The sequence below is a fragment of the Chlorocebus sabaeus genome, chromosome 14, assembly GCF_047675955.1.
Source record: "Chlorocebus sabaeus isolate Y175 chromosome 14, mChlSab1.0.hap1, whole genome shotgun sequence".
Lineage (NCBI taxonomy): Eukaryota > Metazoa > Chordata > Mammalia > Primates > Cercopithecidae > Chlorocebus > Chlorocebus sabaeus.
This window is the reverse complement of record NC_132917.1, coordinates 39,368,059-39,391,367: the sequence shown is the minus strand read 5'-3', so window position 1 is coordinate 39,391,367 and position 23,309 is coordinate 39,368,059. Positions and strand designations below refer to the sequence as shown.

General features: G+C 43.0%; 1 protein-coding gene and 1 long non-coding RNA gene across 2 annotated transcripts in view; both read right to left on the bottom strand.

Annotated features, from left to right (window-relative positions):
- TMEM178A (transmembrane protein 178A) overlaps positions 1-1,657 on the bottom strand; it is a 51,648-nt gene extending 49,991 nt beyond the window's left edge. The window contains exon 1 of the mRNA XM_007970865.3: positions 1,187-1,657. Coding sequence (XP_007969056.1) covers positions 1,187-1,586 — 400 coding nt within the window. The 5' untranslated portion in view covers positions 1,587-1,657. The remainder of the gene's footprint in view (positions 1-1,186) is intronic.
- Positions 1,658-1,930: 273 nt separating this feature from the next.
- Positions 1,931-23,309, bottom strand: part of LOC119627219 (uncharacterized) — a 165,892-nt gene continuing 144,513 nt past the window's right edge. Inside the window, exons 7-8 of the long non-coding RNA XR_012095268.1 lie at positions 19,776-19,904; positions 1,931-2,468 (exon numbers count right to left, since the gene is read on the bottom strand). This is a non-coding gene — a long non-coding RNA (uncharacterized lncRNA). The remainder of the gene's footprint in view (positions 2,469-19,775; positions 19,905-23,309) is intronic.

The following is a 23,309-nucleotide window of genomic DNA, read 5'->3' as shown; positions in this document are numbered from 1 at the left end:
CAACACAAATTTGTCCGTTTGTTTTCCTGAATGACTACTAAATATTAAAATGTACTGATTTTGGACTTTTTCTTTTTTGACATCATGAGTCCAAGAGAAGAGATGTTGATTTTTTTTTTTCATCTCAAGAGGGGAAAAATATATTGAATCAAGTTCTGAAAGTTAAAGGAAGCTTCACAAATCCTTGTCACACTGAATATTTTTACATGAATGGAATTACCAAAAAAAAAAAAAATCAAACTATCTGATAGCATTCGCAGAAGCCAGGTGTTGCACAGATTTCAGAAGAACAAATTGATGCTCTACAGCTCAGTGCCAAACAACACAAACAACAGAAACAACCTGACAAGGTACCACGAGCAGAAGACAGAGTGATAAGCAGAGAGTGAGTGCCCAGATCTAGACAGCTCTAGTTTAAAGGGTGAGGGCATTTTCTCTCCTCAGTGCCTGGACAGCGAGGAGGGTGGAGATATGGGGTCCTCAGGAAGGTTGGAAAGCAAGTGTCCTATCTGCCTTGGGCAGCTTCCACCAGCCAACGATTGGTCTCTGAAGTCTAATCTACACACACCCTGCACTTCAGGGGTGTGGAGGAAGGTTCCAGGGCCTCCTTCGCTGCCCATCAGCCCCGCCAGGCTGGGATGACCACATCAGTTCTGTCTGACACCAGCATCCTTACAATACAGGGAAAGCCCCTTCCCCCTCTTCGGAGGTTGGCACCACTTTTCTTCCAAACGGTATTTCCAAAAGGAAAGCACAACTTGAAGGAAGGAGCTCGGTTGAGAAAAGTCGAGTCTTTGACGGTTAGTCCCCCTCACGGGGAGCAGCGTCAAGAAAAGACACACATGTCAGGCAGGTGTACAAAGGCGGAGAAGACCAGGAGAGAGAGAGAACCGGGGAAAGGGAGGCGAAGGCAGGAAAGGAGACAGAGGCGGGACGTGCGGCACGGACTTGAAAGGACACGCAGGGTGAGGACGAAAGAAGCCAGTCAAGGAGAGCGAGAAGAGGGGAGGCAGAGGGGAAAGAAAGGGACGAGATAAAGGCTGGAGGCAGCGGGAAGGATGCAAGAATGCGCCAGGGCGCGGGGCCGCGGCGGAGAGGGGGCCACGGGGACCGGCGCGCCCCTGGGAAGCCGCGGGCTGCGCTCCACGCGCGGGCGCCGGGGACGCGGGGAGCGCCCGCCGCTCACCTTTCAGGATGAGGGTGTCGATGTCCCGGTCGATGCCCAGGAAGTAGCACTTCCTCCAGAGGCCCGAGTAGGTGGCGAAGAGGGGCCGACCGCACTCGGCATCCAGCCCGCCGAGCCCCAGCAGCGAGCGCCAGGACTCGGGGTCGGCGCGCCCCGGGCCGCCCGGGAGCAGCCGGCGCCCCAGCGGGGGCGAGTCCCGCAGCGGCAGGTGCGACAGCGGCATCAGGCGGTTCTTCTGGTCCGGGGGGTCGGCGCCCGCGCGGCTGCGCTCGCAGCTCTCCTTGTGGCGCCGGGGGTCGGTCTCATACCAGTGGTCGGTGAAGATGGCCGTGACGAGCAGCCCCAGGGAGCACAGGCTGAGGCCGAGGCTGAGCGCCGTGACGAGAGCCCGCGGCTCCATGGCTTCCCGCCCCGCCGCAGCCGCCGGTGGGCTCGCGCGCCGCCGCCAGACACAATGCACTTGGCCCCGGCTCTCCGCCCGCTCCCTCCCTCTTCCCCCCACCTGCCCCCCACCTCCCTCCTACGGCCTCCCCACCCTGCGCGCCCGGCCCGGCTCGCTCCCTCTCCCCCGGCCTGATCTCGCCTCCCACCGCCCGCCCGCCCGCCCCCGGCCCGGCCCCCGGGCTCCTAGCCCTCCCCTGCGCCGCTCTCGCTTTCTTGTCCCCCTCCTCTTCCTCAGCCCCCTCTCCTCGCCCCGGCGCCCCCCACCCCGCGCCCTCCCCTCGCCCCTCTCCCTACCTCCGATCCACAGTCCGCCCTCCTCTCCAGCGACCCCCTTCCCCTTTTAATCTCTCCTCGCCGCCCTCATCCTCCTCTCTCCCCTTAACCCTGTCCCTACTTTCCCTCGACTTTTCTCCAACTCTTCCTCTCGCTCTTTCCCCCACTCATTTGCTCCTCTGCTCCCCGGCTCCGGGTGCCTTTATATCCCGGCTCTGGACTCGGTGCCTCTCTCCACCTACCCCTCAGCACACCCCTCCCGTCCTCTTCCCTCCAACGACCTTAAAAGACATCCACCGACATCAGACTCACTCTTGTCACTTGTCCAAGTCGATTTTGATCAGTGTCCCGTTTTGTACCCAGGAGCAAATCCCATCCAGGTCGGGCTGCTTGGTAACGTTTAACTCCTTGGAATCTTGATCTGGAGCTCGAAGGACCCTTTGTCCTGCCGCCTGCAGGATGAAGCCTCTGAGACCCCTAGGCAGCCAGCTCTATCTGTCGCCGCTTTCCCTCTCATATGCCCATCGCTTAGCCTCTAAGCATTCTCTCTGCTCAAGCCCCTCTTCTGAAAGAAAAGACACCGAGTGTCAGTGGAGCGATAGAACGATGACCAGAGATTTTTCTCCCACTTCATTTCAACCTGCTATGAGATGGACTTCTTTTTTCGTTGACTACCTCCATATCCCGCCAGACTCACTGGCCTCCTGGAATTTCTAGAGGAGCCTGGAATCAATGAACCCTGGCAGTGGCACCTGCTCCATGAGGTGATTATTGCCTTTGCATACAGCAAGCCCCCAGTAATAAATCAAAGTAATGATTTTCTCCTGTGTAGGTTTCCCTCTTGGGCTGGGGGGTCGGGGTCAATAACAAAGCAATGCTACACACCAAAGTCAACACCTGAGCCTGGGGCAGTTCTGCCGTCTTCCAGTCACAGAGGTTACTTCCAAGAATGACAGGCAGATTCACATTTTCTAAAATGAGGAAACGCTAGGACCCGGGGTGCTAAGAGTTAATCACTTGCGCGGTATAGTCAGTCTATACCACAGAGGTGCAATACACTCGTGCCACTCAATGCCCTTGTGGTCACGTCAGAGACAGAAAACCATGCTGCATTGGCCCAGGGATGAAAATGCTTGTGTTCTTATGCTATGAAATATTAATGATGAAGAAATTATGAGGCATTCATTATATACTAAATGTCATTATTCCATGATTTAATGGGACTTATTAATTAGTGCCCTACTTCAATTGGTATTAATATGCTTTATATCCTTCCTCTAGAATGACATCTGTAAAGGTGGTATAAGGCTCTTGCTGGGATTTATTTTCATTGCTGTTTGTGTTTAGCATCTTCAGAGGGTACATTTCCAATGAAGATCCTGTGCCTATTCTGAGCTGTTCAGTTCATAGATAGATCACTTAAGCAAATCTTTCAGTTATATCGGACCCCCGTTCCCATTTCTGCTGACCTGACAATGTGAATTATTGCCTGGACTTTCTCACAGTTTCAGCAAGATCTATGGTGAGCTCTAGTCTAATTAGGGAAGACAAAGAATTATAATTTTAGTGTTCCTCTCACCTATAAGCTTTTTCTTCACAGGAAACACTAAGCTCATCAAAGGAGTCTTATCTGGATTTACACAAAAATGATAAGATTTAGAAGCTTTCTTTAATTTATACTCTATAATATGTATAAAATCCTAGATCTTAATGGATAGGTAGAGAGAATGCCTTTAACTGTGGGTCCACAGTTGACATCTGAAATTCACTCATCGTGTGCTCTTTTATTTTTAAAAATGCATCTTGAGATAAAGTTATCAAAACCTTGCAAGCCCCAAGGGTTGTCAAGCCTTTAGCAAGTCCTCATCCCCTTTTCAAGTCTTCACCTCATGTATTACAAGAAATAAATACTCAGCCACATTCCAGAGTCGCCTAATCATCTTTACACAATAACCCTATCTTCAGCTGGAGCTAGACAGAAGAAAACCTCTTTTTAAGGCACTTCTGTTTAATTTAAAAGGACTTACCATTCTATATCATTTTCCTAGCTAGAACTCTTTGATCATACTCTTTTTAGAAAATAGCATTATTCTTGAAGTTCATTTATGTCTATGTTTAAGACCAGTCTCAGCATATAATCCAAAGGTTACTATATGATGGATTGCCCTTGACAGTATTTCATAAAAAATGTCACACATTACAAATATGGGCCAGCAGTATGTAATGGGAGCACTGCCTCTGCTGGTACAGCATTAACGGTGCCAGCGGGGATGTGACATATGATGTATACACAGGCTTCGCTATAGCACCTGCACGTTGCTCCACCTATGTTTTTAAAATTCCCCTTTTGGATGCTTCCAACAATGAACTATGACCCAGTAGCCCCCTACCCTGTGAGGGCAGTGAAAAATATGAAGATGAGCAAGTGGTGCCCATCTTCAAGATACTCCCAGCCTAGTGGCGAGAAACAGACGCATAGACAGAATGAGAGGTAAATGCTGTAGTTAAAAAAAAAATAAAAGAGAACACAGTGTTATGGGAATATGGACAATGAAGAGACTACTGCCGTAGGGAGTCAGGTGGGCTACATACAGACAGTAACTTTTGAGTTAGTTCTTAAAGGATGAGTTAAACTTTGCCAAGAGAGGATATCAGAGATATTCGTATTGCAGTCAGAGAATACCTCTTTGGCCTAGTGTCTACTTCATACATTTGGAGGCTTCAATATCTTAGGCCACTATAAAATAAGTATTTTTGTGTGCATTTTTAAGTCATAAAGTTAAGATGTTCTAATGACTGACTACAAGCTGGACAGCTGTAGATGTGTGGAAGGAAAAGTCTATACCTGAATATAATCAATGTACGAGGCCATGTAGCTCAGTATGGAGTCAAGATGATGGGAGATCAAATATCCAGCCAGAACACCTGGCATATCTTAGCTTCGGCTATGCTATGACCTTGATGTTTTCAAACTTGGCTTGTTCTTTACTTGTCTTAAATTTCTCTTTGCCATCTCCAGATCCAATATCCGCAGTGCATCCCGCAGAGAAAAACAGTATCCCTCATATGACAGGGAGAGCCGGAGAATTTCCACCTGGGTATTTTACTGTATTATTGGGCTCAAGATATTAAAAATTAAAGTCTCATATTTCCTTGTGGTCCAACTGCCCTCCTCAACTCTTTTGCTGGTGTTATATCACTCAATTCATTCAGACACAGTATTTTAGAATTATCTATCACATTGACAAAGTTAGAGAGATTTTTCCTTTGAAATTTCTTTTATATCCACTCCTTCCTCTACATTTCTACCACTTGCTCTTAATATGCCTCTACCCCTCACATCTGTATTATAGTACAGCTTCCTCCTTGGCCCCCATGACTCCAGGATCAACCTTCCTGCAGTTATCCTGGATATTGTTGCTAAATGCATATTCTTCAAGTGTTACTTTATGTCATCTTTTGGCTTCCACCTCTCCTTTCTGGGTTATAGAGAACTATCCACTCTACCATTCCAAAGTCCTTCTTTGTTGCTCCTGGTATTCCCATGGCATTTAAACATCACAACTGATGTGCAGGTCATGTTTAAATATTTAGAAAACAAAATACTTTTGCCTTCTCCAAACACACTTACCATAATATCCATGGCATTCATCATATTTCCCTCTATAGTCAGGAAGTTCTTTAAATAAATATTTCCTAAGAAAAAAAGTCTGTGCACACACACACACACACACACACACACACACAGTGAGAGAGAGAGAGAGAGAAAGAGAGAGAGATCTCAAACACAGAGCTCTGGTAATGCTTTGTTGACATACCTATGCTAAGCTAACCATCCTAACCATGCATATTCTAAAAGATTTTCACCCTGTTGCACCAGTGCTAAGACTAAAAGCAACATCCTTCCTCATTTCAGACATTTAGATTCTGCAGTTTAGACTATGCATTTTAACCAAAACTACACACTAGGTTTCATAAAGAGTGTGAAAGTTTCCTCTTGGTAGTATCAGATTTTTTTTCAGCATTCAATATAAGGACATAGTCAATTATATTGTTAACCTACAAATATATACAATATATACAAAATGTGCATTTTGCACATTTTTGAGGTGTCTTATGTTAAAGTCATCACTGTAAATTGTTCTCCTAAAACAATTTTATTTTAATTCAACAGCATATATTGAGCACCTCCAATGTAAGTTATTGTGCAAAGTCCCACTGGATTTTGTAAAGATGAAGAAAACACGGTCTGTGCCCTCAGGGAGCTTTAGGGTAGTTGGAGAGGAAGATAGAAATGCATGAAGCCACAAAGAGGACAGCCTGAAACTAGTACTGTCACCGAGGTACAAAACAATGCAACAGGAAAACCTACTACAGAGAGATTCGTTTCTCCATTGGGAAGAATATGGGTAAGCCAAGATGCTATCTTAGTTAGGCCTTGGAGGAGAAGGAGTATTTTCTGTATGTGTGTCAACTCAGTCCAGGGCAAAGCCAAAAGTAAATTTTAGAAGCAGCACCTATCATGGTGCTCTGCTATACCCCACGCATGTGGTAAGTCATCTTGGCAGTGCCATTTTGTCACTGACTAGAAGCCTGGAACCATAAAATACCACAAAACCCCCAAAATAGACAGCGCCTGATAAGTTTCTCATTTCACTGACACACCGCAGAATGTCACCATTCTTTTTCACATTCCTGGATTAAGCTGTTTCCTTTTTGGAGCCTTTAAGCACATATGGTGGGAAAGGGAAAAAAAAAAAAGTTCAAAGAAACCCATAACCATGTTAAGTCCCACTTAAAGTGTGATGTTTTAGCAGATGGTGGCTCATTAATTGCCACACCTAACTGTATTTACCACCTTTTCTTTGTGTATGGATACTGGGTTTTGAAGTTGGGGTCTAATTCAGCTCATTTGGGCCATGTTTGACAAATAATGCAGAATTGGATATAACTAAGATATCCGGCGTCTCTGATTCACAACCACCTGTGATACTGCCCAGATGAACAAAAACGCCAGTATTTCCAGGTGTCCTTCCTCTTTTTTACCTTCAAACTTCTTTCTCTGCTGTGTCTGCTCAAAGGCACCAGGATCTGGGGAATGCACACGGGTCCTGGGGTCAAACCACATGTAAATTCCAGGCCCACTTCTTTCTACCTGTTCACCCTTAGCCAGTGACCTAACTTCCCAAACCACCTGAACTCTGAAAAATAGGGATATCACAATCTGTCTCACAGGATGCATGATTCATGATTACCACATGCTAAATACCTTCCTCCCACTCGCTTATCCTCCCTACTCCATCCATGTAAACACATAAACATGCTTCAGAAATTCCATAGGTCTATCATATTAAGACCATATAATTTAAATGTTATAAATACAAATGGCTAAAATGTTAATGACACATTATTTTTCTCATATTAGTTATTTATAGTATTCAAGTAAGAGAAACAATCTATTCTCATTTATTCCATGAACATTATTGAGCACCCATGGGCCAGAGAAAGAGCATTCCAGGCAGAGGGAATAGCCAGTGCAAGGGTCCTGAGGCAGGAAAGAGTTTTGTGTCACTGAGGAACTGCAAAGAGACCTAGAGAGTAGTGAATGAGGAAGGGGCAGTATGAGATGAAATTGCAGAAACAGTCAATACTAGATTATGCAGGCCTTGAAGGCCAAACTATGGAGTTTGGACTCCAGTCCAAAGAAAAACTTGGAAGAGTTTTAAGCAGGGAAGAGGCATTGATTAATGTTTTGCAATGTCACTCAGACAGCTATGTGAAAAATGGATTGAAGCTGGGGGTAGCAAGTATGAAGGCAGGGAAGCCAGTCAGGAAGCTATTGCAATCATGCAGACAAGAAATATTAGCAACTTGGACTAAGGAGGCAGCAGTGGAAAGAGAGAGAAATGGGTAAAGGTCAAAATCATAGAATTACATGGATGGTGCTGGAGGTCATTATCCTCAGCAAACTAATGCAATAACAGAAAACCAAATACTGCATGTTCTCACTTATAAGTGGGAGCCAAACGATGAGAACTCATGGACTCAAAGAAAGGAACAACAGACACTGGGGTTTACTTGATGGGGGAGGATGAAAGGAGGGAGAGGAGCAGAAAAAGTAACTATTGGGTACTAAGCTTAGTACCTGGGTAATGAACTAATCGGTACAATAAACCCCGTGACATGAGTTTACCTATATGGCAAACATGCACATGTACCCCCAAACCTAAAATAAAAGTTAAAAATAAAAATGAACTTCAAAAAATTACTGTGAGTGCAGATGAGGGAAAGAAGCGATCAAGAGCCACGCTACATTTCTGGTGTGAGTGCTTGAATGGTACTGCCAGTCTCAGTTGGAGAGGCAATTGGATGTGTGAACCTGAGAGTAAGGGAAGCATCTGGACTAGAGATTTAGATTTTGGCTATATGAGCGCATAGGTGCTACATGCATAGCGATAATAAAACTCATGGGACTTGATGAAATTGCTTAGGGGAAAGTATAGCTAGAAAAACTAAGAGGTCTAGATCCAGGCTCTGAGGCACAAGCATTTAGATTTCCATTAGAAGAGGAGGTACCACAAGAAAGCATGAGAAGGAAAATAGGGGGGGAAACTAAGAAAATATGTGTCCTCATAGCGAAGACAGGGGGATCTAATAATCTATGATCACACAGTAACAGTACAACATAGAGTCTAGGATGTGTCATCAGAGAGACGTGGGTTTAAGTTCTAGTGTGATTTTCACAATGGGGGATTACTTAGCCTCTTCAGGCCTCAATTTCCTCATCCATGAAATGGGGATAAGAATAATAATATCTTTCTTTAGAATGTTAGGAGCATCCAAACACATAATGGATATAAAGCACTTATCAACATAAAGAATGCAAAATCTGCTCTATAAAAAGAGCTCAATATATGAATGACAGCTATTGTCACTGTTCTCATTTATCAGCTCCAACAATAATATTTGGTGACTGCTCACATTTGCAGGCCACAGTCCTGGAAGTGGTATACAGCATTACTCTCCCAAGGATTATGCCCTAATGAAAAGCGTGAAGACCTATCATCAGGCCCCTAAAAACATAAAGCATCCTTAGTAATAGTGAAATGATGAGCATTCAAAAGCACGAGGGCCATTATATTCTTTCAATAGGCTATTTTGTTATGAGCCCATAAAAAGAGTTTAATGCTGTTTTGTGAATAGCAGAAATAAGCTGTCAGAGTACGATAAGGTATCTCCATTTCTCAAGGTCTTTAAAATGGACTAGATAGAAAGACCGCTATAGAAAAAGACTGCCCATAGCTACCACATTTTATGGGTACAAATCATGCTTGAAGAATAAAGGGAGTGCCTGAAACTTCCCCTCCCCAACCAAGGAGGAGGGGAGGGGACCTGACAGCACAAGGGGACATTGAGCCAGCTGTGGACAGCCTCTGGTTGAAAGGAGAAAAAGAGACGGCCTCCTTCTAAGAAGGGCAGAGAGAAAACGGCAAAAACTCAGGAAGGACCCAAGACTAGCAAAGATGTAACTGCTAGAAGCCAGAAGGCAGCTTTTTACAAGTGGTGAGAAATCCACACTTTGCCCACATGAGCTAGGTCGGTATTCCAGATTTCCATTGTCAAGACCAGGAGACAAACATTGAGTCAGATATCCCTGAAAATGGTGAATTCAACACAAATCCATTGGCATTTGCTCCCACCTCAAAGAACAAGGTTACTATTCTGGACAACTCTGATTTTGTCTTCAATTCTTGAATTGGATAAACCCCCTTAAAAATTATGTGAATCCAGGTAGTCATTAGCCAGTATGTAAATAGCTATTATGAACCAGATACTCAGAAGAATACCTAACAATGTGTTGTGTTCCTTACAGCTCTAGGCATGCCAGGATTGCATTGGGCACTGTGAAGTGTAATCATCTGATATTCAGTGTGTGGAGAACCATCCTGTTCTTTTGGAAGGAGTAACCAGTTTGGCAGGACTTGGCACATGCCTCCTCACAGCCGCACCTGAGCCCCATAATGAATGGGTGCCACATGGCATTGGTGGTCACTCAAGTGGAGAAGAAAATGAAAGCTCTGGGACATATTACCATCTCACCTCCAACTATGCTATAGAGAGGCAGGACCTTGTCAAGGTCAGATTTATGAGGCTGATTAAAAAAGAAAGAGAGGAAATGCACTAATGGCCAAAAAGGAATTCAAGTAGGCGTCTTTGACGTATGAGTTCCATCTGCCTAATTTATTTGGTGTCTGCAACCTGCCTGTGACCGAGAGCCTCAGATTACATGAGTGGCGAGTTGGGGAGGGGGTTGGCAATGGGGAAGGTGTCTCTTAGTGTTTTACAGCCAAGTCACCATGTGCCCTTCTGAACCCCGCTGAAACCAAATAACAACAACAAGGGATTCCCTCCTAAGAATCTTTGTGTTTAGCCAAAAGAAAATCCTGGAGTTTCAAACACTGAAGTTGAATCCCAAATATAAAAGGTTATTTTCTGGGTATCTAGGGAAATTCTTTAATTTATCAGCTTCCTTTTCTGAAAGATGTCTGGCTGTTTTGGTCCTGAATTTCGTGGGTGTAGTTTTAATTACTTGCTTTTTTCATTCTCACTCAGCAGTTTACCTTTTTCATATCAACTACTTTTGCCAAGAAACCCAGGTTCTTTTTGTCAATAAAATGAGAATTTGCAATGGCTCTCATTGCAGTGTTAACTGGGTTTATAGGGCCCCCTTTTTTATTTTTATTTTTGTTTATTGTTTTTTTTTTTTACTTTGAGTTCCAGGATACACGTGCAGAACATGCAGGTTTGTTACACAGGTATATGTGTGCCATGGTGGTTTGCTGCACCTATCAATCTGTCACCTAGGTTTTAAGGCCCACATGCATTAGCGATTTGTCCTAATGTTCTCCCACTCCTCACCACCCCCTGATAGGCCCTGATGTGTGTTGTTCCCCTCCCTGTGTCCATGTGTTCTCATTGTTCAACTCCCACTTATGAGTAAGAACATGCGGTGTTTGGTTTTCTGTTCCTGTGTTAGTTTGCTGAGGATGATGGCTTCCAGCTTCATTCACGTCCCCGCAAAGCACATGATCTCATTCCATTTTATGGCTGCATAGCATTCTATGGTGTATATGTGCCACATTTTCTTTATCCAGTCTATCATCGATGGCCATTTGGGTTGGTTCCATGTCTTTGCTATTGTTCATAGTGCTGCAATAAACATATGTGTGCATGTATCTTTATAATAGAATGATTTATATTCCTTTGGCTATATGCTCAGTAATGGAATTGCTGGGTCAAATGGTATTTCTGGTTCTGGATCCTTGAAGAATCGCCACACTGTCTTCCACAATGGCTGAAATAATTTACATTCCCACCAAAACTGTTCCTGTTTCTCCACAGCCTCACCAGCATCTGTTGTTTCTTGACTTTTTAATAATCACCATTCTGAGCGGCATGAGGTGCTATCTCATTGTGGTTTTGATTCGCTTTTCTCTAATGAGTGCTGTTGAGCTTTTTTCCATGTATTTGTTGGCTGCATAAATGTCTTCTTTTGAGAAGTGTCTGTTCATATCCTTTGCCCACTTTTTGACAGGGTTGTTTTTTTTCTTGTAAATTTATTTAAGCTCCTTGTAAATTGTGGATATTAGACCTTTGCCAGATGGGTAGATTGCAAAAATTTTCTCCTATTCTGTAGGTTGCCTCTTTGCTCTGATGATAGTTTCTTTTACTGTGCAGAAGCTCGTTAGTTTTGTTTGTTTGTTTTGCTGATTCTTTTTTTTTTTTTTTTTTTAGACAGTGTCTCACTCTGTCGCCAGGCTGGAGTGCAGTGGCGCAATCTCAGCTCACTGCAACCTCCGCCTCCTGGGTTCAAGTGATTCTTGTGCCTCAGCCTCTCGAGTAGCTGGGATTACAGGCACGTGCCACCATACCCAGCTAATTTTTGTATTTTTAGTAGAGACGGGGTTTCACCATGTAGGCCAGGCTGGTCTCAATCTCCTGACCTCATGATCCGCTCACCTCAACCTCCCAAAGTGCTGGGATTACAGGCGTAAGCCATTGCACCTGGCCAGAAGCTGGTTAGTTTAATTAGATCTCTTTCGACAATTTTAGCTTTTGTTGTAATTACTTTTGGTGATTTCATCATAAAATCTTTGCCCATGCCTACATCCTGAATGGTATTGTCTAGGTTTTCTTCCAGGGTTTTATGGTTTTGGGTTTTACATTTAAGCCTTGAATCCATCTTGAGTTAATTTTTGTGTAAGTTGTAAGGAAGGGGTCCAGTTTTGGTTTTCTGCATATGGCTAGCCAGTTTTCCCAGCACCATTTATTAAATAGAGAATACTTTCCTCACTGCTTGTTTTTGTCAGGTTTGTCGAAGATCAGATGGTTTTAGATGTGTGGTCTTATTTCTGAGGTCTCTATTCTGTTCCATTGGTCTATCTGCTTTGGTATCAGTACCATGCTGTTTTGGTTATTGTAGCCTTGTAGTATAGTTTGAAGTCAGGTAGCGTGATGCCTCCAGTTTTGTTCATTTTGCTTAGAATTGTCTTGGCTATGCAGGCTCTCTTTTGGTTCCTTAGGAATTTTAAAGTAGTTTTTTTCTAATTCTGTGAAGAATGTCAGTGGTAGTTTGATGGGAATAACATTGAATCTATAAATTACTTTGGGCAGTATGGCCATTTTCACAATATTGAGTCTTTTCATCCATGAGGTGGAAGGTTATTCCATTTGTTTGTGTCCTTTTATTTTCTTGAGCAGTGGTTTGTAGTTCTTATAGGGCCCCCTTTTTGAATGTTTTAATAGGTAGAAGTGACAGCAAATGAGATATGAAATCCTGAAATGGGAGGCCAACCCACATACAGGCAGGATCAGGTCTAAGCCTGTCTGAGGATCTGAATGAAAATTTGGAAAAGAGGAGCTATAGAAATTCTTCTCAAGACGAAAGAAAGAGAAGCAATGACAGCAAATAGTACCTAATTAAGAAATGTTAGCCATGGATTATTATTCTATAAATCTGTAGGTAAAAGCCGAAAGAAAGCAACATACCAAGCAATAGACACGAGTCAGAGTGGGTTGGTACAAAAATTTTCCAACCTGGTTCAGTGTGAGTTTGGGTATTTAAAGATTTGGATTGTTTATGCTTGGGAAAATGGCCATTTCCACAGTTTCTCTGATCTTCTTGCCTACTATTTTCCACCTGTTGTCATGAAGCTTTCATAGATTTATAGCATAATAGTATATAGCAAATGTGTGTGGATTACATACTATTTGCAAGGCACTGTTAAGCAATTTATACATTTTTCTCATTTAATCCTTGTAACAATTAATATTATTAGTACTGGAAGCAGTAATATTATTGTTACTATTATCCCCATTTTACGAATGAGGAAACTGACACTCAGAGAGGGCAAATAACTTGCTCAACATCCTACTCTTAGTAAGTGGCAGTGCCAGGATTCAAACCTTCATAGTGTGACTTCAGGGGCTGCACTCTTACCTGTTATTTGTATACCTAGCAGAGAGATTACAGTGTTTTGGACCAGGTCATAAAAGTAGAGCGGTGAGAAGTGGTTGGTTTCTGGATAGATACTGAAAGTAGAACCAATAGGATTAGCTGACGTGTAGTGTGTGGTGAAAGACAAAGAAAGGGACTGGGTGGAGTTGTCATCAACAGACATGGGGAAGACTGTGGAAAGTACAGGGTGGGCAGGGACAGTATCAGCTCAGTTTGGAGCACACTGAGCTCCTGATATTGAGATACTTATTAGATATCCAAGTGGACATGTTGAGTGGGCAGTAAGATATACAAGTCTAGAGTTCACAGGAGAGTTTCAGATTAAATATGTAAATTTGAGAGACATGATAATCAACATATAGATGGGACCTAAACCATGAGACTGAATGATGTCATCCAGGGGGTAGGTGTTGATAGAATAGAGGAGAGGAACATGGAAAACTGCTTCCTGCTGAGGTCTAGGAGATCAATGGGAACCAACAAAAGAGACTGGAAAGGAGTGGCCAGAGAGGTAAGAGAGTGTGGAATCCTGGGAGCCAAGTGAAGAAAATATTTCAAACAGTAGAGAATCATCAGCATCTCAAAGTTGCTGATTAGTCAAGCAAGATGAGAACTGGTAACTGAGCATTAGATTTAGCAACACAGGTCTTTTTAGTGTCCTTAATAAGAGCAGTTTAATCAGAGCATTGGGAATGTATGTTTGGAATTAGTTCAAGAGAGAATGGAAAGAGAGAAGTTATAGCAATGGGTATAGGCAAAATTCTTTCAAGGAGTTTTGTCATAAAGGGAAAAAGAAGGAGTAATAGCTAGTAGTGAAAGTGGCATTAAGAGAGGGTTTGTTTTACTGAGGACGGGGGGAAAGCATTATTTTTGACACGGATGAGAATAATTATTGAGAGATGGAAAAATTGATACAAAAAAAGAGAGGGAGACTTCCTGGAGCAAAGTCTGTAAGTGGGCAGGAGGGGAAGGGATCTGGCAGATAAGTGGAGAGGTTGTTTTAGGTAGGCACACACATAGTTCATCCACAGTAACAGTGGAAAGAACTGAGAATGTAGTGACGTTGCAGGAAGATGGGTGGGTGTGATGATTGGACCTTATGGAAGTTATCTACTGACCTATAATGTGTTTAGTAAATGTTAATGTGTTCAAAGAAAGGGGGACTTTTATAAATGGAGATAGTCAAAGTATTGATGGAATTTAAGCTTTCAAAGATCTAAATGAGTAAATTGGTGGAGAGGAAGAAGAGTATATGGAGAATGGAAAACCATGTGAACTCAGAGATAGTAATGAACAAGGTATGTACACAAGACATTGAGCATCCGGGTCCTGCCAGAGAGGAGGGTTTGTGATAAAAAGTTCAGGCTAAGTTTGGAAATATTGATTAGATTCAGACTGTAGAAGATTTGAACAACACAAGAAACACAAGATCTTAGGCCATGGAGAGAAGGATAATGACATGATGGAAGAATGGTGATTAAGAATTAATCTAGCAATGATGGTGAAACAAATGAGAAGTGAGAAGGACCCTCAGCTGTAACAGGATTTTTTTTTTTAACTTCTACTTTATTTGACAACACATCAGTCTGACACGTGAAATTTTAGTACAGGCAAGCAATAATATTAATAATGACAATTTTTAAATTCACATTAAAACCTTAATTTCAGTTTTATGGGTGACATTAGTCACTTCTCCATGTCCCTTCTTCAAACATACATGAGTTTTCTCTACCTTCAAAAAAACTTCAAACACCACATATTCTCACTCATAAGTGGGAGTTGAACAATGAAAACAACACATGGACACATGGAAGGGAACAACACACACAGGGGCCAGTCAGAGGGTGGGGGCACAAGGGGAGGAAGAGCATTAGGACAAATAGCTAATGCATGTGGGACTTAAAACACAGATGACAGGTTGATAGGTGCAGCAAACCCCCATGGCACATGTATACGTGTGTAACAATCCTATACATTCTGCACTTGTATCCTGGAACTTAAAGTAAAAAACAAAACAAAACAAACAAAAAACCTTTAATCTTCCCATGCTCTCCAGCCATAGAATGATTCCTCTCCCTCCTTTGACTGCTGAAGTTCTCCAAAAATTAACATTTTTTGTTTTATTATTATTTAAAAATGTTTTTAATATTTATTTTATTTGCCCCTCAGACCCAGGAAGCTTGATTCTTGCTTCAACCTCTCTATTGACACTAATAGGCTACAGGCCCCACTGGTCACATCATGGGAGCCCTTTCTCTTCTACCAGTTCTGGATGGTCCTGTAATTCTCCATACCATTGACCAGGGCCTCCTGGAAACTCTGCCTCCTGAGCTGGTGTGGCCCTCCTGACTCACTCACAACATCAGGTCCAAAGTAGAAGCTTCCTTTTTCTATCTCAGTGAGGGTATCAATTTTGTGGTTGTGGTAGGACAGAATAATTGACTTCCCCCTCCCCTACTTATGAATAAGTCACTTGAAGTGGCAAAAAGGACTTTGCAGCTGTGATTGAGAATCTTGAAATGGGGAGAGTATCCTCTCCCCGTTGCATTACTCACGTGGCTCCAATCTAATCACGTGAGTTCTTAAAGCCAGAGAAACTTTCCCAGCTAGAGCCTGGGAAAGAGAAATGTGACAATAGACAAAGAGTCAGAGAGGTGCAGCCCTACCGGCTTTGAAGACGGAGGAAGGGGGCCATGAATCAAGGAATGCACGTGAAAACTTCCAGCAGATGAAAAAGGCAAGGAAATGGATTCCTCTAAGAGACTCCAGAAGGAACATGGCCTCGCTAACACTTTAGCCCAGTAAGACTAATTTTGGACTTCTGACCTAGAGAACTGTAAGATAATAAATGATCTTTTATTTTAATCATTAAGTTGGTAGTAATTGATAGCAGCAATTGGGAACTAATATAGTGGTTAAGCTACTTCCTTGTTCAGACAGGTAGCCTGAAGCTCTCACCACTGTCTCCCCTCCTCCCTGACCCTGCTCCCTCTTTGAGAATGTCCCAAAGGTCTATGGAATTACAAAAGATATGAAAATGAACATTCTTAACAGCTGGAGCTTGAAGGTCCGAGCTGGTCCTCCTGAGAGCTTGGGTGCCTTTCTCTTGGGGTGTTTACTTCACCTGAGCCCTCGCTCCCTTAGCCAAGGTGCTGCTCTATCTACCATCCAGAAACTGGACAGGTGTGAGAATTACTATAGTGGATGCTCTAGAAAGCAACAGAGAAACCCAAGTGCAGATTAATCTGTCTGTTACAGTCACAGAAAAGATGTGTCTAGTGAGTTATTCAGGTTTGTGTAAAACCATGAGTTGTTTCTGAGAAGACATTTTTTCTTTCAACTTCACTTTAAATTCAATCAGAATGGATTTTCACCTGGCATTTAACAGAATAAAGCATATGTTGCTGTTGCTCTCATTACCTGAACCCAAGCTACCAAGACCCCAGAGGTTGCCTTTGGACTCTGACAAAGAATCTAAGTTTTTTGAGAGTTACTTATAAAGCAGGTAACCATTATTGATCCAGAGGAGAACTATTGTGCAGAAGAAAGAAAAGACATCAAGGCTAACTAGAAGAAAGAAAAGGGACTCAGTTATTAAAACCAGGGGAATGTGGACTGGTAATGAAGACTTTATAGAAAAACAGCCAAAGAAAAAAAAAAGAAAATGAAAAAAAAAAGAAAGGAAGGAGAAACTGCAGAATATTTATATTCTTATTCTTGGTGCCATAAAAGTGAAAGGTGTTAAGAACACAGTTGGGGGTTAGGTATGTAGAGCAAAGGGTTCAAGAGAAGCTAAATTATGCCTGATCCAGTCTCTGTTGCTCTGGCTTTGGGGGCTTCTTTCCCTTGTCGTTAAAGTGATGACAAGGAAAAAATACTTCATTTGTTATTAGAAATTGGGCTCTCATGTAACTACTCAGCACTCAGCACCACTTGGGGAGCAGATCAGGGTAGAGGTTTGGAGGAAGGGTGGTTATGCAGCAGTGAATGAGGTCATGAAGGAAATGAATTAGCTATGTCTAAAGGATTAATTTGGACCCTTCCAGCAGAAAGAACTTCTGGCCCTGAGAACTGTTGCTTCTCTGAGTGAACTGGCAAATGAGTGTAGATATTTGAAAAAAAAAAAAAAAGCATGTTTGTATATATAAGCATTGCTTTGCCAGCCCCACATGAAAGATAATTCTCAGCCCATGGACAAAGAAGCAGTGCAAGCCTCTCACGCTCTACATCAGCTGGTCTGAGATCAGAGCATGGGTGGCACCTGTCACTTGCCCTGTGCCTGCCCAGGTGGGTGTGTGTGAAAGAGAAGAGGCTGTGGCATTTATTCTACAAATGATACAGCTGTAAGAACAAGGTCAATGTTAAGTTATATATGGGAGCTAATTTTTCAAGACTCATTTAAGGGTACCATGAATTACAGCAAACAAAACTATTGATTCGGGCTGGGCTCAGTGGCCCACGTCTGTAATCCCAGCTATTTGGGTGGCTAAGGCCAGTGGATCACCTAAGGTCAGGTGGTCGAGACCAGCCTGACCAGTATGGTGAAACCCCATCTCTACTGAAAATACAAAACTTAGCTGGGCATGGTGGCATGTGCCTGTAGTCCCAGCTACTCTGGAGGCTGAGACAGGAGAATTGCTTGAACCTGGAGGCCGAGGTTGCAATGAGCCGAGATTGCACTACTATACTCCAGCCTGGGTGACAGAGCGAGACTCTGTCTCAGAAAAAAAAAAAAAAAAAAGCAAACAATCTATTGATTCTGATAATGTCTCTATGCATGTCATTCTTGAACAAAAATAAAATATGTGTATATGTGTGCTTACTTATATATTTTTCAGGAACTGTTCTCTCTAAACAGGGAAGGGGCTGGTGTTGGGGAGTTGGAGGGGCAATAATATGATAAATATATTTTCAAGACATATTTTTGTTGAAATCCGTGGTACTAATATTAGGACTGTGTTTGTCTCCCTGTATCTTGAAAAAAGGTGGGTAATGAAATGCTACCTTTAAACAACCAAGAACATATATGTATACATATGGGGGTAGGGTAGGAGGGGCTAGAAACACCATGCTAATGAACCCACTGTCGCCTGGTAATTGTATAGCTCAACTGCAGGAAAACCATCTAAAGAAACACACTATCTCAAATAACAATGTAACCTAGTGAAACACATAAAAGCCTTTCCCCCGCTCACTAATGCCAAAGCCATGACCCACAACGGATGTGTAATATGTGTTGGTACATGCGTCATTATACAGAGTGATAAGTTATATCTCCAGATTTTTCCTAGCACTCCCACTTGCCAATTCTGTGCTTCCTTTTAAGGCTAACTGAATTTATATCAGCCTGAATTAAGCATGTCTTTTTATTCTGATGCTTTGACAGCTGGGGCCTTGCTGACCCTGGAGAGACTGCCCCTCCCAGGGCTGGGCCAATTCCTAGAGATAGTGAAGGATGTCTGTCTTTCATATGCAAACCAACCAATCCAGATCCCAGGCCCCAATCACCTCCTTTACTGGGCTCTCACAGGTGGAGCCGCTACACCCTAATCACCCAGGGCCAGGTATCAGACTACCTGATAGAGACAGCCCCTGTATCCCAGAGCCCATGAGAAGTGTTCACACTAGCCTGCTTACCCTGCCTCACCCATTCCTTCATGGAAACCACAAATAAAGGCTCTGGCCCAGGTTTTCCATTGCTCCCTCTGCCTCCTGACCCACCTCGTCAGGAGTAACAAGACATCTTTTCAATGGCAGTCATCTCCTGAATAATAAAAACACCCATACCTTAAAGCATGACCCTGGCCCAGCACGGTGGCTCACGCCTGTAGTCCCAGCACTTTGGGAGGCAGAGGCAGAAGCAGGCAGATCATGAGATCAGGAGTTTGAGACCAGCCTGGGCAACATGGTGAAACCCAGTCTCTACTAAAGATACAAAAAATTAGCCAGGCATGGTGGCGCGTGCCTGTAATCCCAGCTGCTCAGGAGGCTGAGGCAGGAGAATCGCTTGAACCCCGGAGGCAGAGGTTGCAGTGAGCCAATCGCACCATTGCACTGAATGACAGGGTGAGACTCCATCTCAAAAATAAAAAAAAAAAAAAAGCATGGCTCTATGGATGTAGCTCATTAAAATTTTGTTGATTAAAGCTTAGGATTCAGTTGTTAGACGGATGTTATTAATAATAAGACTCAGGTGACAGCTCAGTCATAAGAAAAGTCCATTTGTTTTACTCTGACCCATTGCCAAACAGCCACATGACAAATCCGATTGTTTTGTAAATATTTACTTAGAGTTACTATGTACCAATCAGATCTGTACAAAACCATTCCTCCAAATTCAAGCAAAATCCTTACCTCTCTGTGCCATGATCACCTGAGTTGCTCCACGTCTGGGAGCTTCCTGATTTCCCACACGTGCCACGTCGGGAAGAGGCCCAGGAAGGGACAGTGTGCCCACGTCCCCCTGGGTTCTTTCCAACCAGTCTGCAAGAACAGAATTTGTCCTTTTAATCAATTCACAGTAGACAGCCTTTTACCCTACACCTACATATGCTAATAGAAGGATGCCTGACATGTCTACACAACATAAATATCTTCAACCACATCCAGGGAATTGTTCCAAAGTTAATTGAAGGGTGGTGGGTAGGGAGGGGCTACTCAGTTTCATTTAAACAACTGTATACTTTTGTACTGAGAACACTTCCCCACCCTGTTTTACAGCTGAGAAACCTGAGACCTAGAAAACAGTGATTTACCTAGAATTAATCGCCTGCTTGGGGATAGAATCCCTATTTGACTCCTTCTGAAGTTTTGCCCTAACTACTTGTGTCATTTAGAGCACATAAACCAACTTCCCTAAACCTCAATTACTTTTTCTGAAAATAAGGATACCGCATTGCAGGTTTGTTGTATTATTCAAGGTGTGAAAAGTGCTTTGTAAGCTGTAAAATAGAAAACGAATAATAGCACATTATTGGTAGTACAATTACACTGATAGAAGAAAAGGGCCAGCCCAATTAACAGTTTGGACTTAATAGTCTCATCTTCTCTCAGAAGATATAACACATATCCTAGAAATACAGTCATGTACCACATAACATCTCGATCAAGGATTCACTGCATATAGATGGTCCCATAAGATTATAACGGAGCTGAAAAACTCTTGTCACCTAGTGAGCTTGTAGCCATCATAACCATTACTCCCGTGTTTGTGGTGATGCTGGTGTAAAGAAACCGACTGCACTTTGGGAGGCGGAGCCGGGTGGATCATGAGGTCAGGAGATTGAGACCATCCTGGCTAACACAGTGAAACCCCGTCTCTACTAAAAAATACAAAAAAAAAAAAAAACTAGCCGGGCGAGGTGGTGGGCACCTGTAGTCCTAGCTACACGGGAGGCTGAGGCAGGAGAATGGTGTAAACCCGGGAGGCAGAGCTTGCAGTGAGCCGAGATCCGGCCACTGCACTCCAGCCTGGGCGACAGAGCGAGACTCCGTCTCAAAAAAAAAAATAAAAAATAAATAAAAATTAGAAACCGACTGCACTGTCACTTGTATTAAAGTATAGCACATACAATTATGTACAGCGCATAATACTCGATACTAAATCACTGTTACTGGTTTATGTACTTACTATACTTTTTATCCTTCTTTTGGAGTGTATTCCTTCTACTTATAAATAAAAAACAAACAAACAAAATGTTAACTGTAAAACTGCCTCGGGCAGGTCCTTCAGGAGTTATCCAGAAGAAGGCATTGTTACCATAGGAGGTGACAGCTCCATGCCTGTTACTGCCCCTGAAGACCTTCCAGGGGGACAAGATGCGGAGGTGGAAGACAGTGATATTGATGATCCTGACCCTGTGTAGGCCTAGGCTAATGTGTGTGTTTGTGTCTTAGCTTTTAACAAAGAATTTAACAAGTAAAAAAACAATAAAAATCTATAGAAGAAAGCTTCTTGAATAAGGATATAAGAAAGAAAGTACTTTGCACAGCTATACAAAGGTACTTTGCGTCTGTTTTAAGCTAAGTGTTATTACAAAAGTTAAACCGTTTTTTAAAAAGTTGATAAAGTAAAAAGTTACAGTAAGCTAAGGTTAATTTATTATTAAAGAAAAAAGAAATTTCTGTGTAAATTGAGTGTCACCTAAGTGTACAGTCTATAAAGTCTGCAGTAGTGTACAGTAATATCTTAGGTCTTCACGTTCACTCACCACTCCCTCACCAACTCACCCCGAGCAACTTCCAGTCCTGCAAGCTCCATTCATGGTAAGTGCCCTATACAGGTACCATTTTTTATCTTTAATATTATATTTTTACTGTACTTTTTCCTTTTTTTTTTTTTTTTTGAGACGGAGTCTCGCTCTGTCGCCCAGGCTGGAGTGCAGTGGCCGGATTCAGCTCACTGCAAGCTCCGTCTCCCGGGTTCCCGCCATTCTCCTGCCTCAGCCTCCTGAATAGCTGGGACTACAGGCGCCCGCCACCTCGCCCGGCTAGTTTTTTGTATTTTTTTAGTAGAGACGGGGTTTCACCGTGTTAGCCAGGATGGTCTCGATCTCCTGACCTTGTGATCCGGCCATCTCGGCCTCCCAAAGTGCTGGGATTACAGGCTTGAGCCACCGTGCCTGGCGTACTGTACCTTTTCTATGTTTAGATACTGAAATAGTTACCACTGGGTTACAATTAGCTGTATTCAGTAAAGTAACATGTCTACCGGTTCACAGCCTAGCGACAATAGGCTATAGCATATAGCCTAGGTGTGTGGTAGGCTATACCAACTACATTCAGTAGGTACATTCTATGATGTTTGTGCAAGGGTGAAATCGCCTAACAATGTATTTCTCAGAACATATCCCAGTTTTTAAGCAACACATGACTTTACACTTTGATGATGAAATGTTTCATCCAACAGCCTAGAGCTACCATAGAACCTCTGTCTCTAGCTATGGATTTGTGCTTTTTGGCTAGTATGTAATCCCAGGATTACTCTGGGAATTTTGACTGAAACTTTTTAGTTAATCTCCTTTTTCAAATGTATATTTAGTTGCAGAAGTAATCTATATTAATTGCAAACTTTCTATACTACAGAAATGTAGAAAGCCAAAGTACTGGTCCTGGCCGGATGAGGTGGCTCACACCTGTAATCCCAGCACTTTGGCAGGCTGAGGCAAGCAGATCTCTTGAGGTCAGGAGTTCGAGACCAGTCTGGTCAACATGGTGAATCCCTGTCTCTACTAAAAGTACAAAAATTAGCCAGGCGTGGTGGCGGGTGCCTGCAATCCCAGCTACTCAGGAGGCTGAGGCATAAGAATCACTTGAACCCAGGAGGCAGAGGTTGCAGTGAGCCGAGATCATGCCACTGTACTCCATCCTGGGCCAAGAGCGAGACGCTGTCTCAATTAAAAAAAAAAAAAAAAAAAACCCAAAGTGCTTGTTCTTCTTTTACCTGGTCCAACTCCACTTTCCAAAGGTAACACTGTAACCCTGGTTCACACGCACGGTGTTTTAAAACACAGAAATGAGATCCTATGTATATATATGCACACATATACATATATATGCCATTTGATGCTTTCCCTTAGCAATCTATGATGGACACTTTTATCCGTATAAAGCCGCCTAGCTGTTTTTCACAGCTACATAATACTCCATTGCAAAACTGTATCATAATTCAGCAGTTCCCCACCTTTTTGGCACTAGGTACCAGTTTCATGGAAGACAATTTTTACACAGGACGGGGGCAGGGGTTCAGGATGATTCAAACACATTACATTTATTGTGCACTTTATTTCTATTATGATTTCATACTCACCATGATGTAGAATCAGTGGGAGCCCTGAGCTTGTTTTCCTGCAATTAGACGGTCCCATCTGGAAGTGATGGGAGACAGTG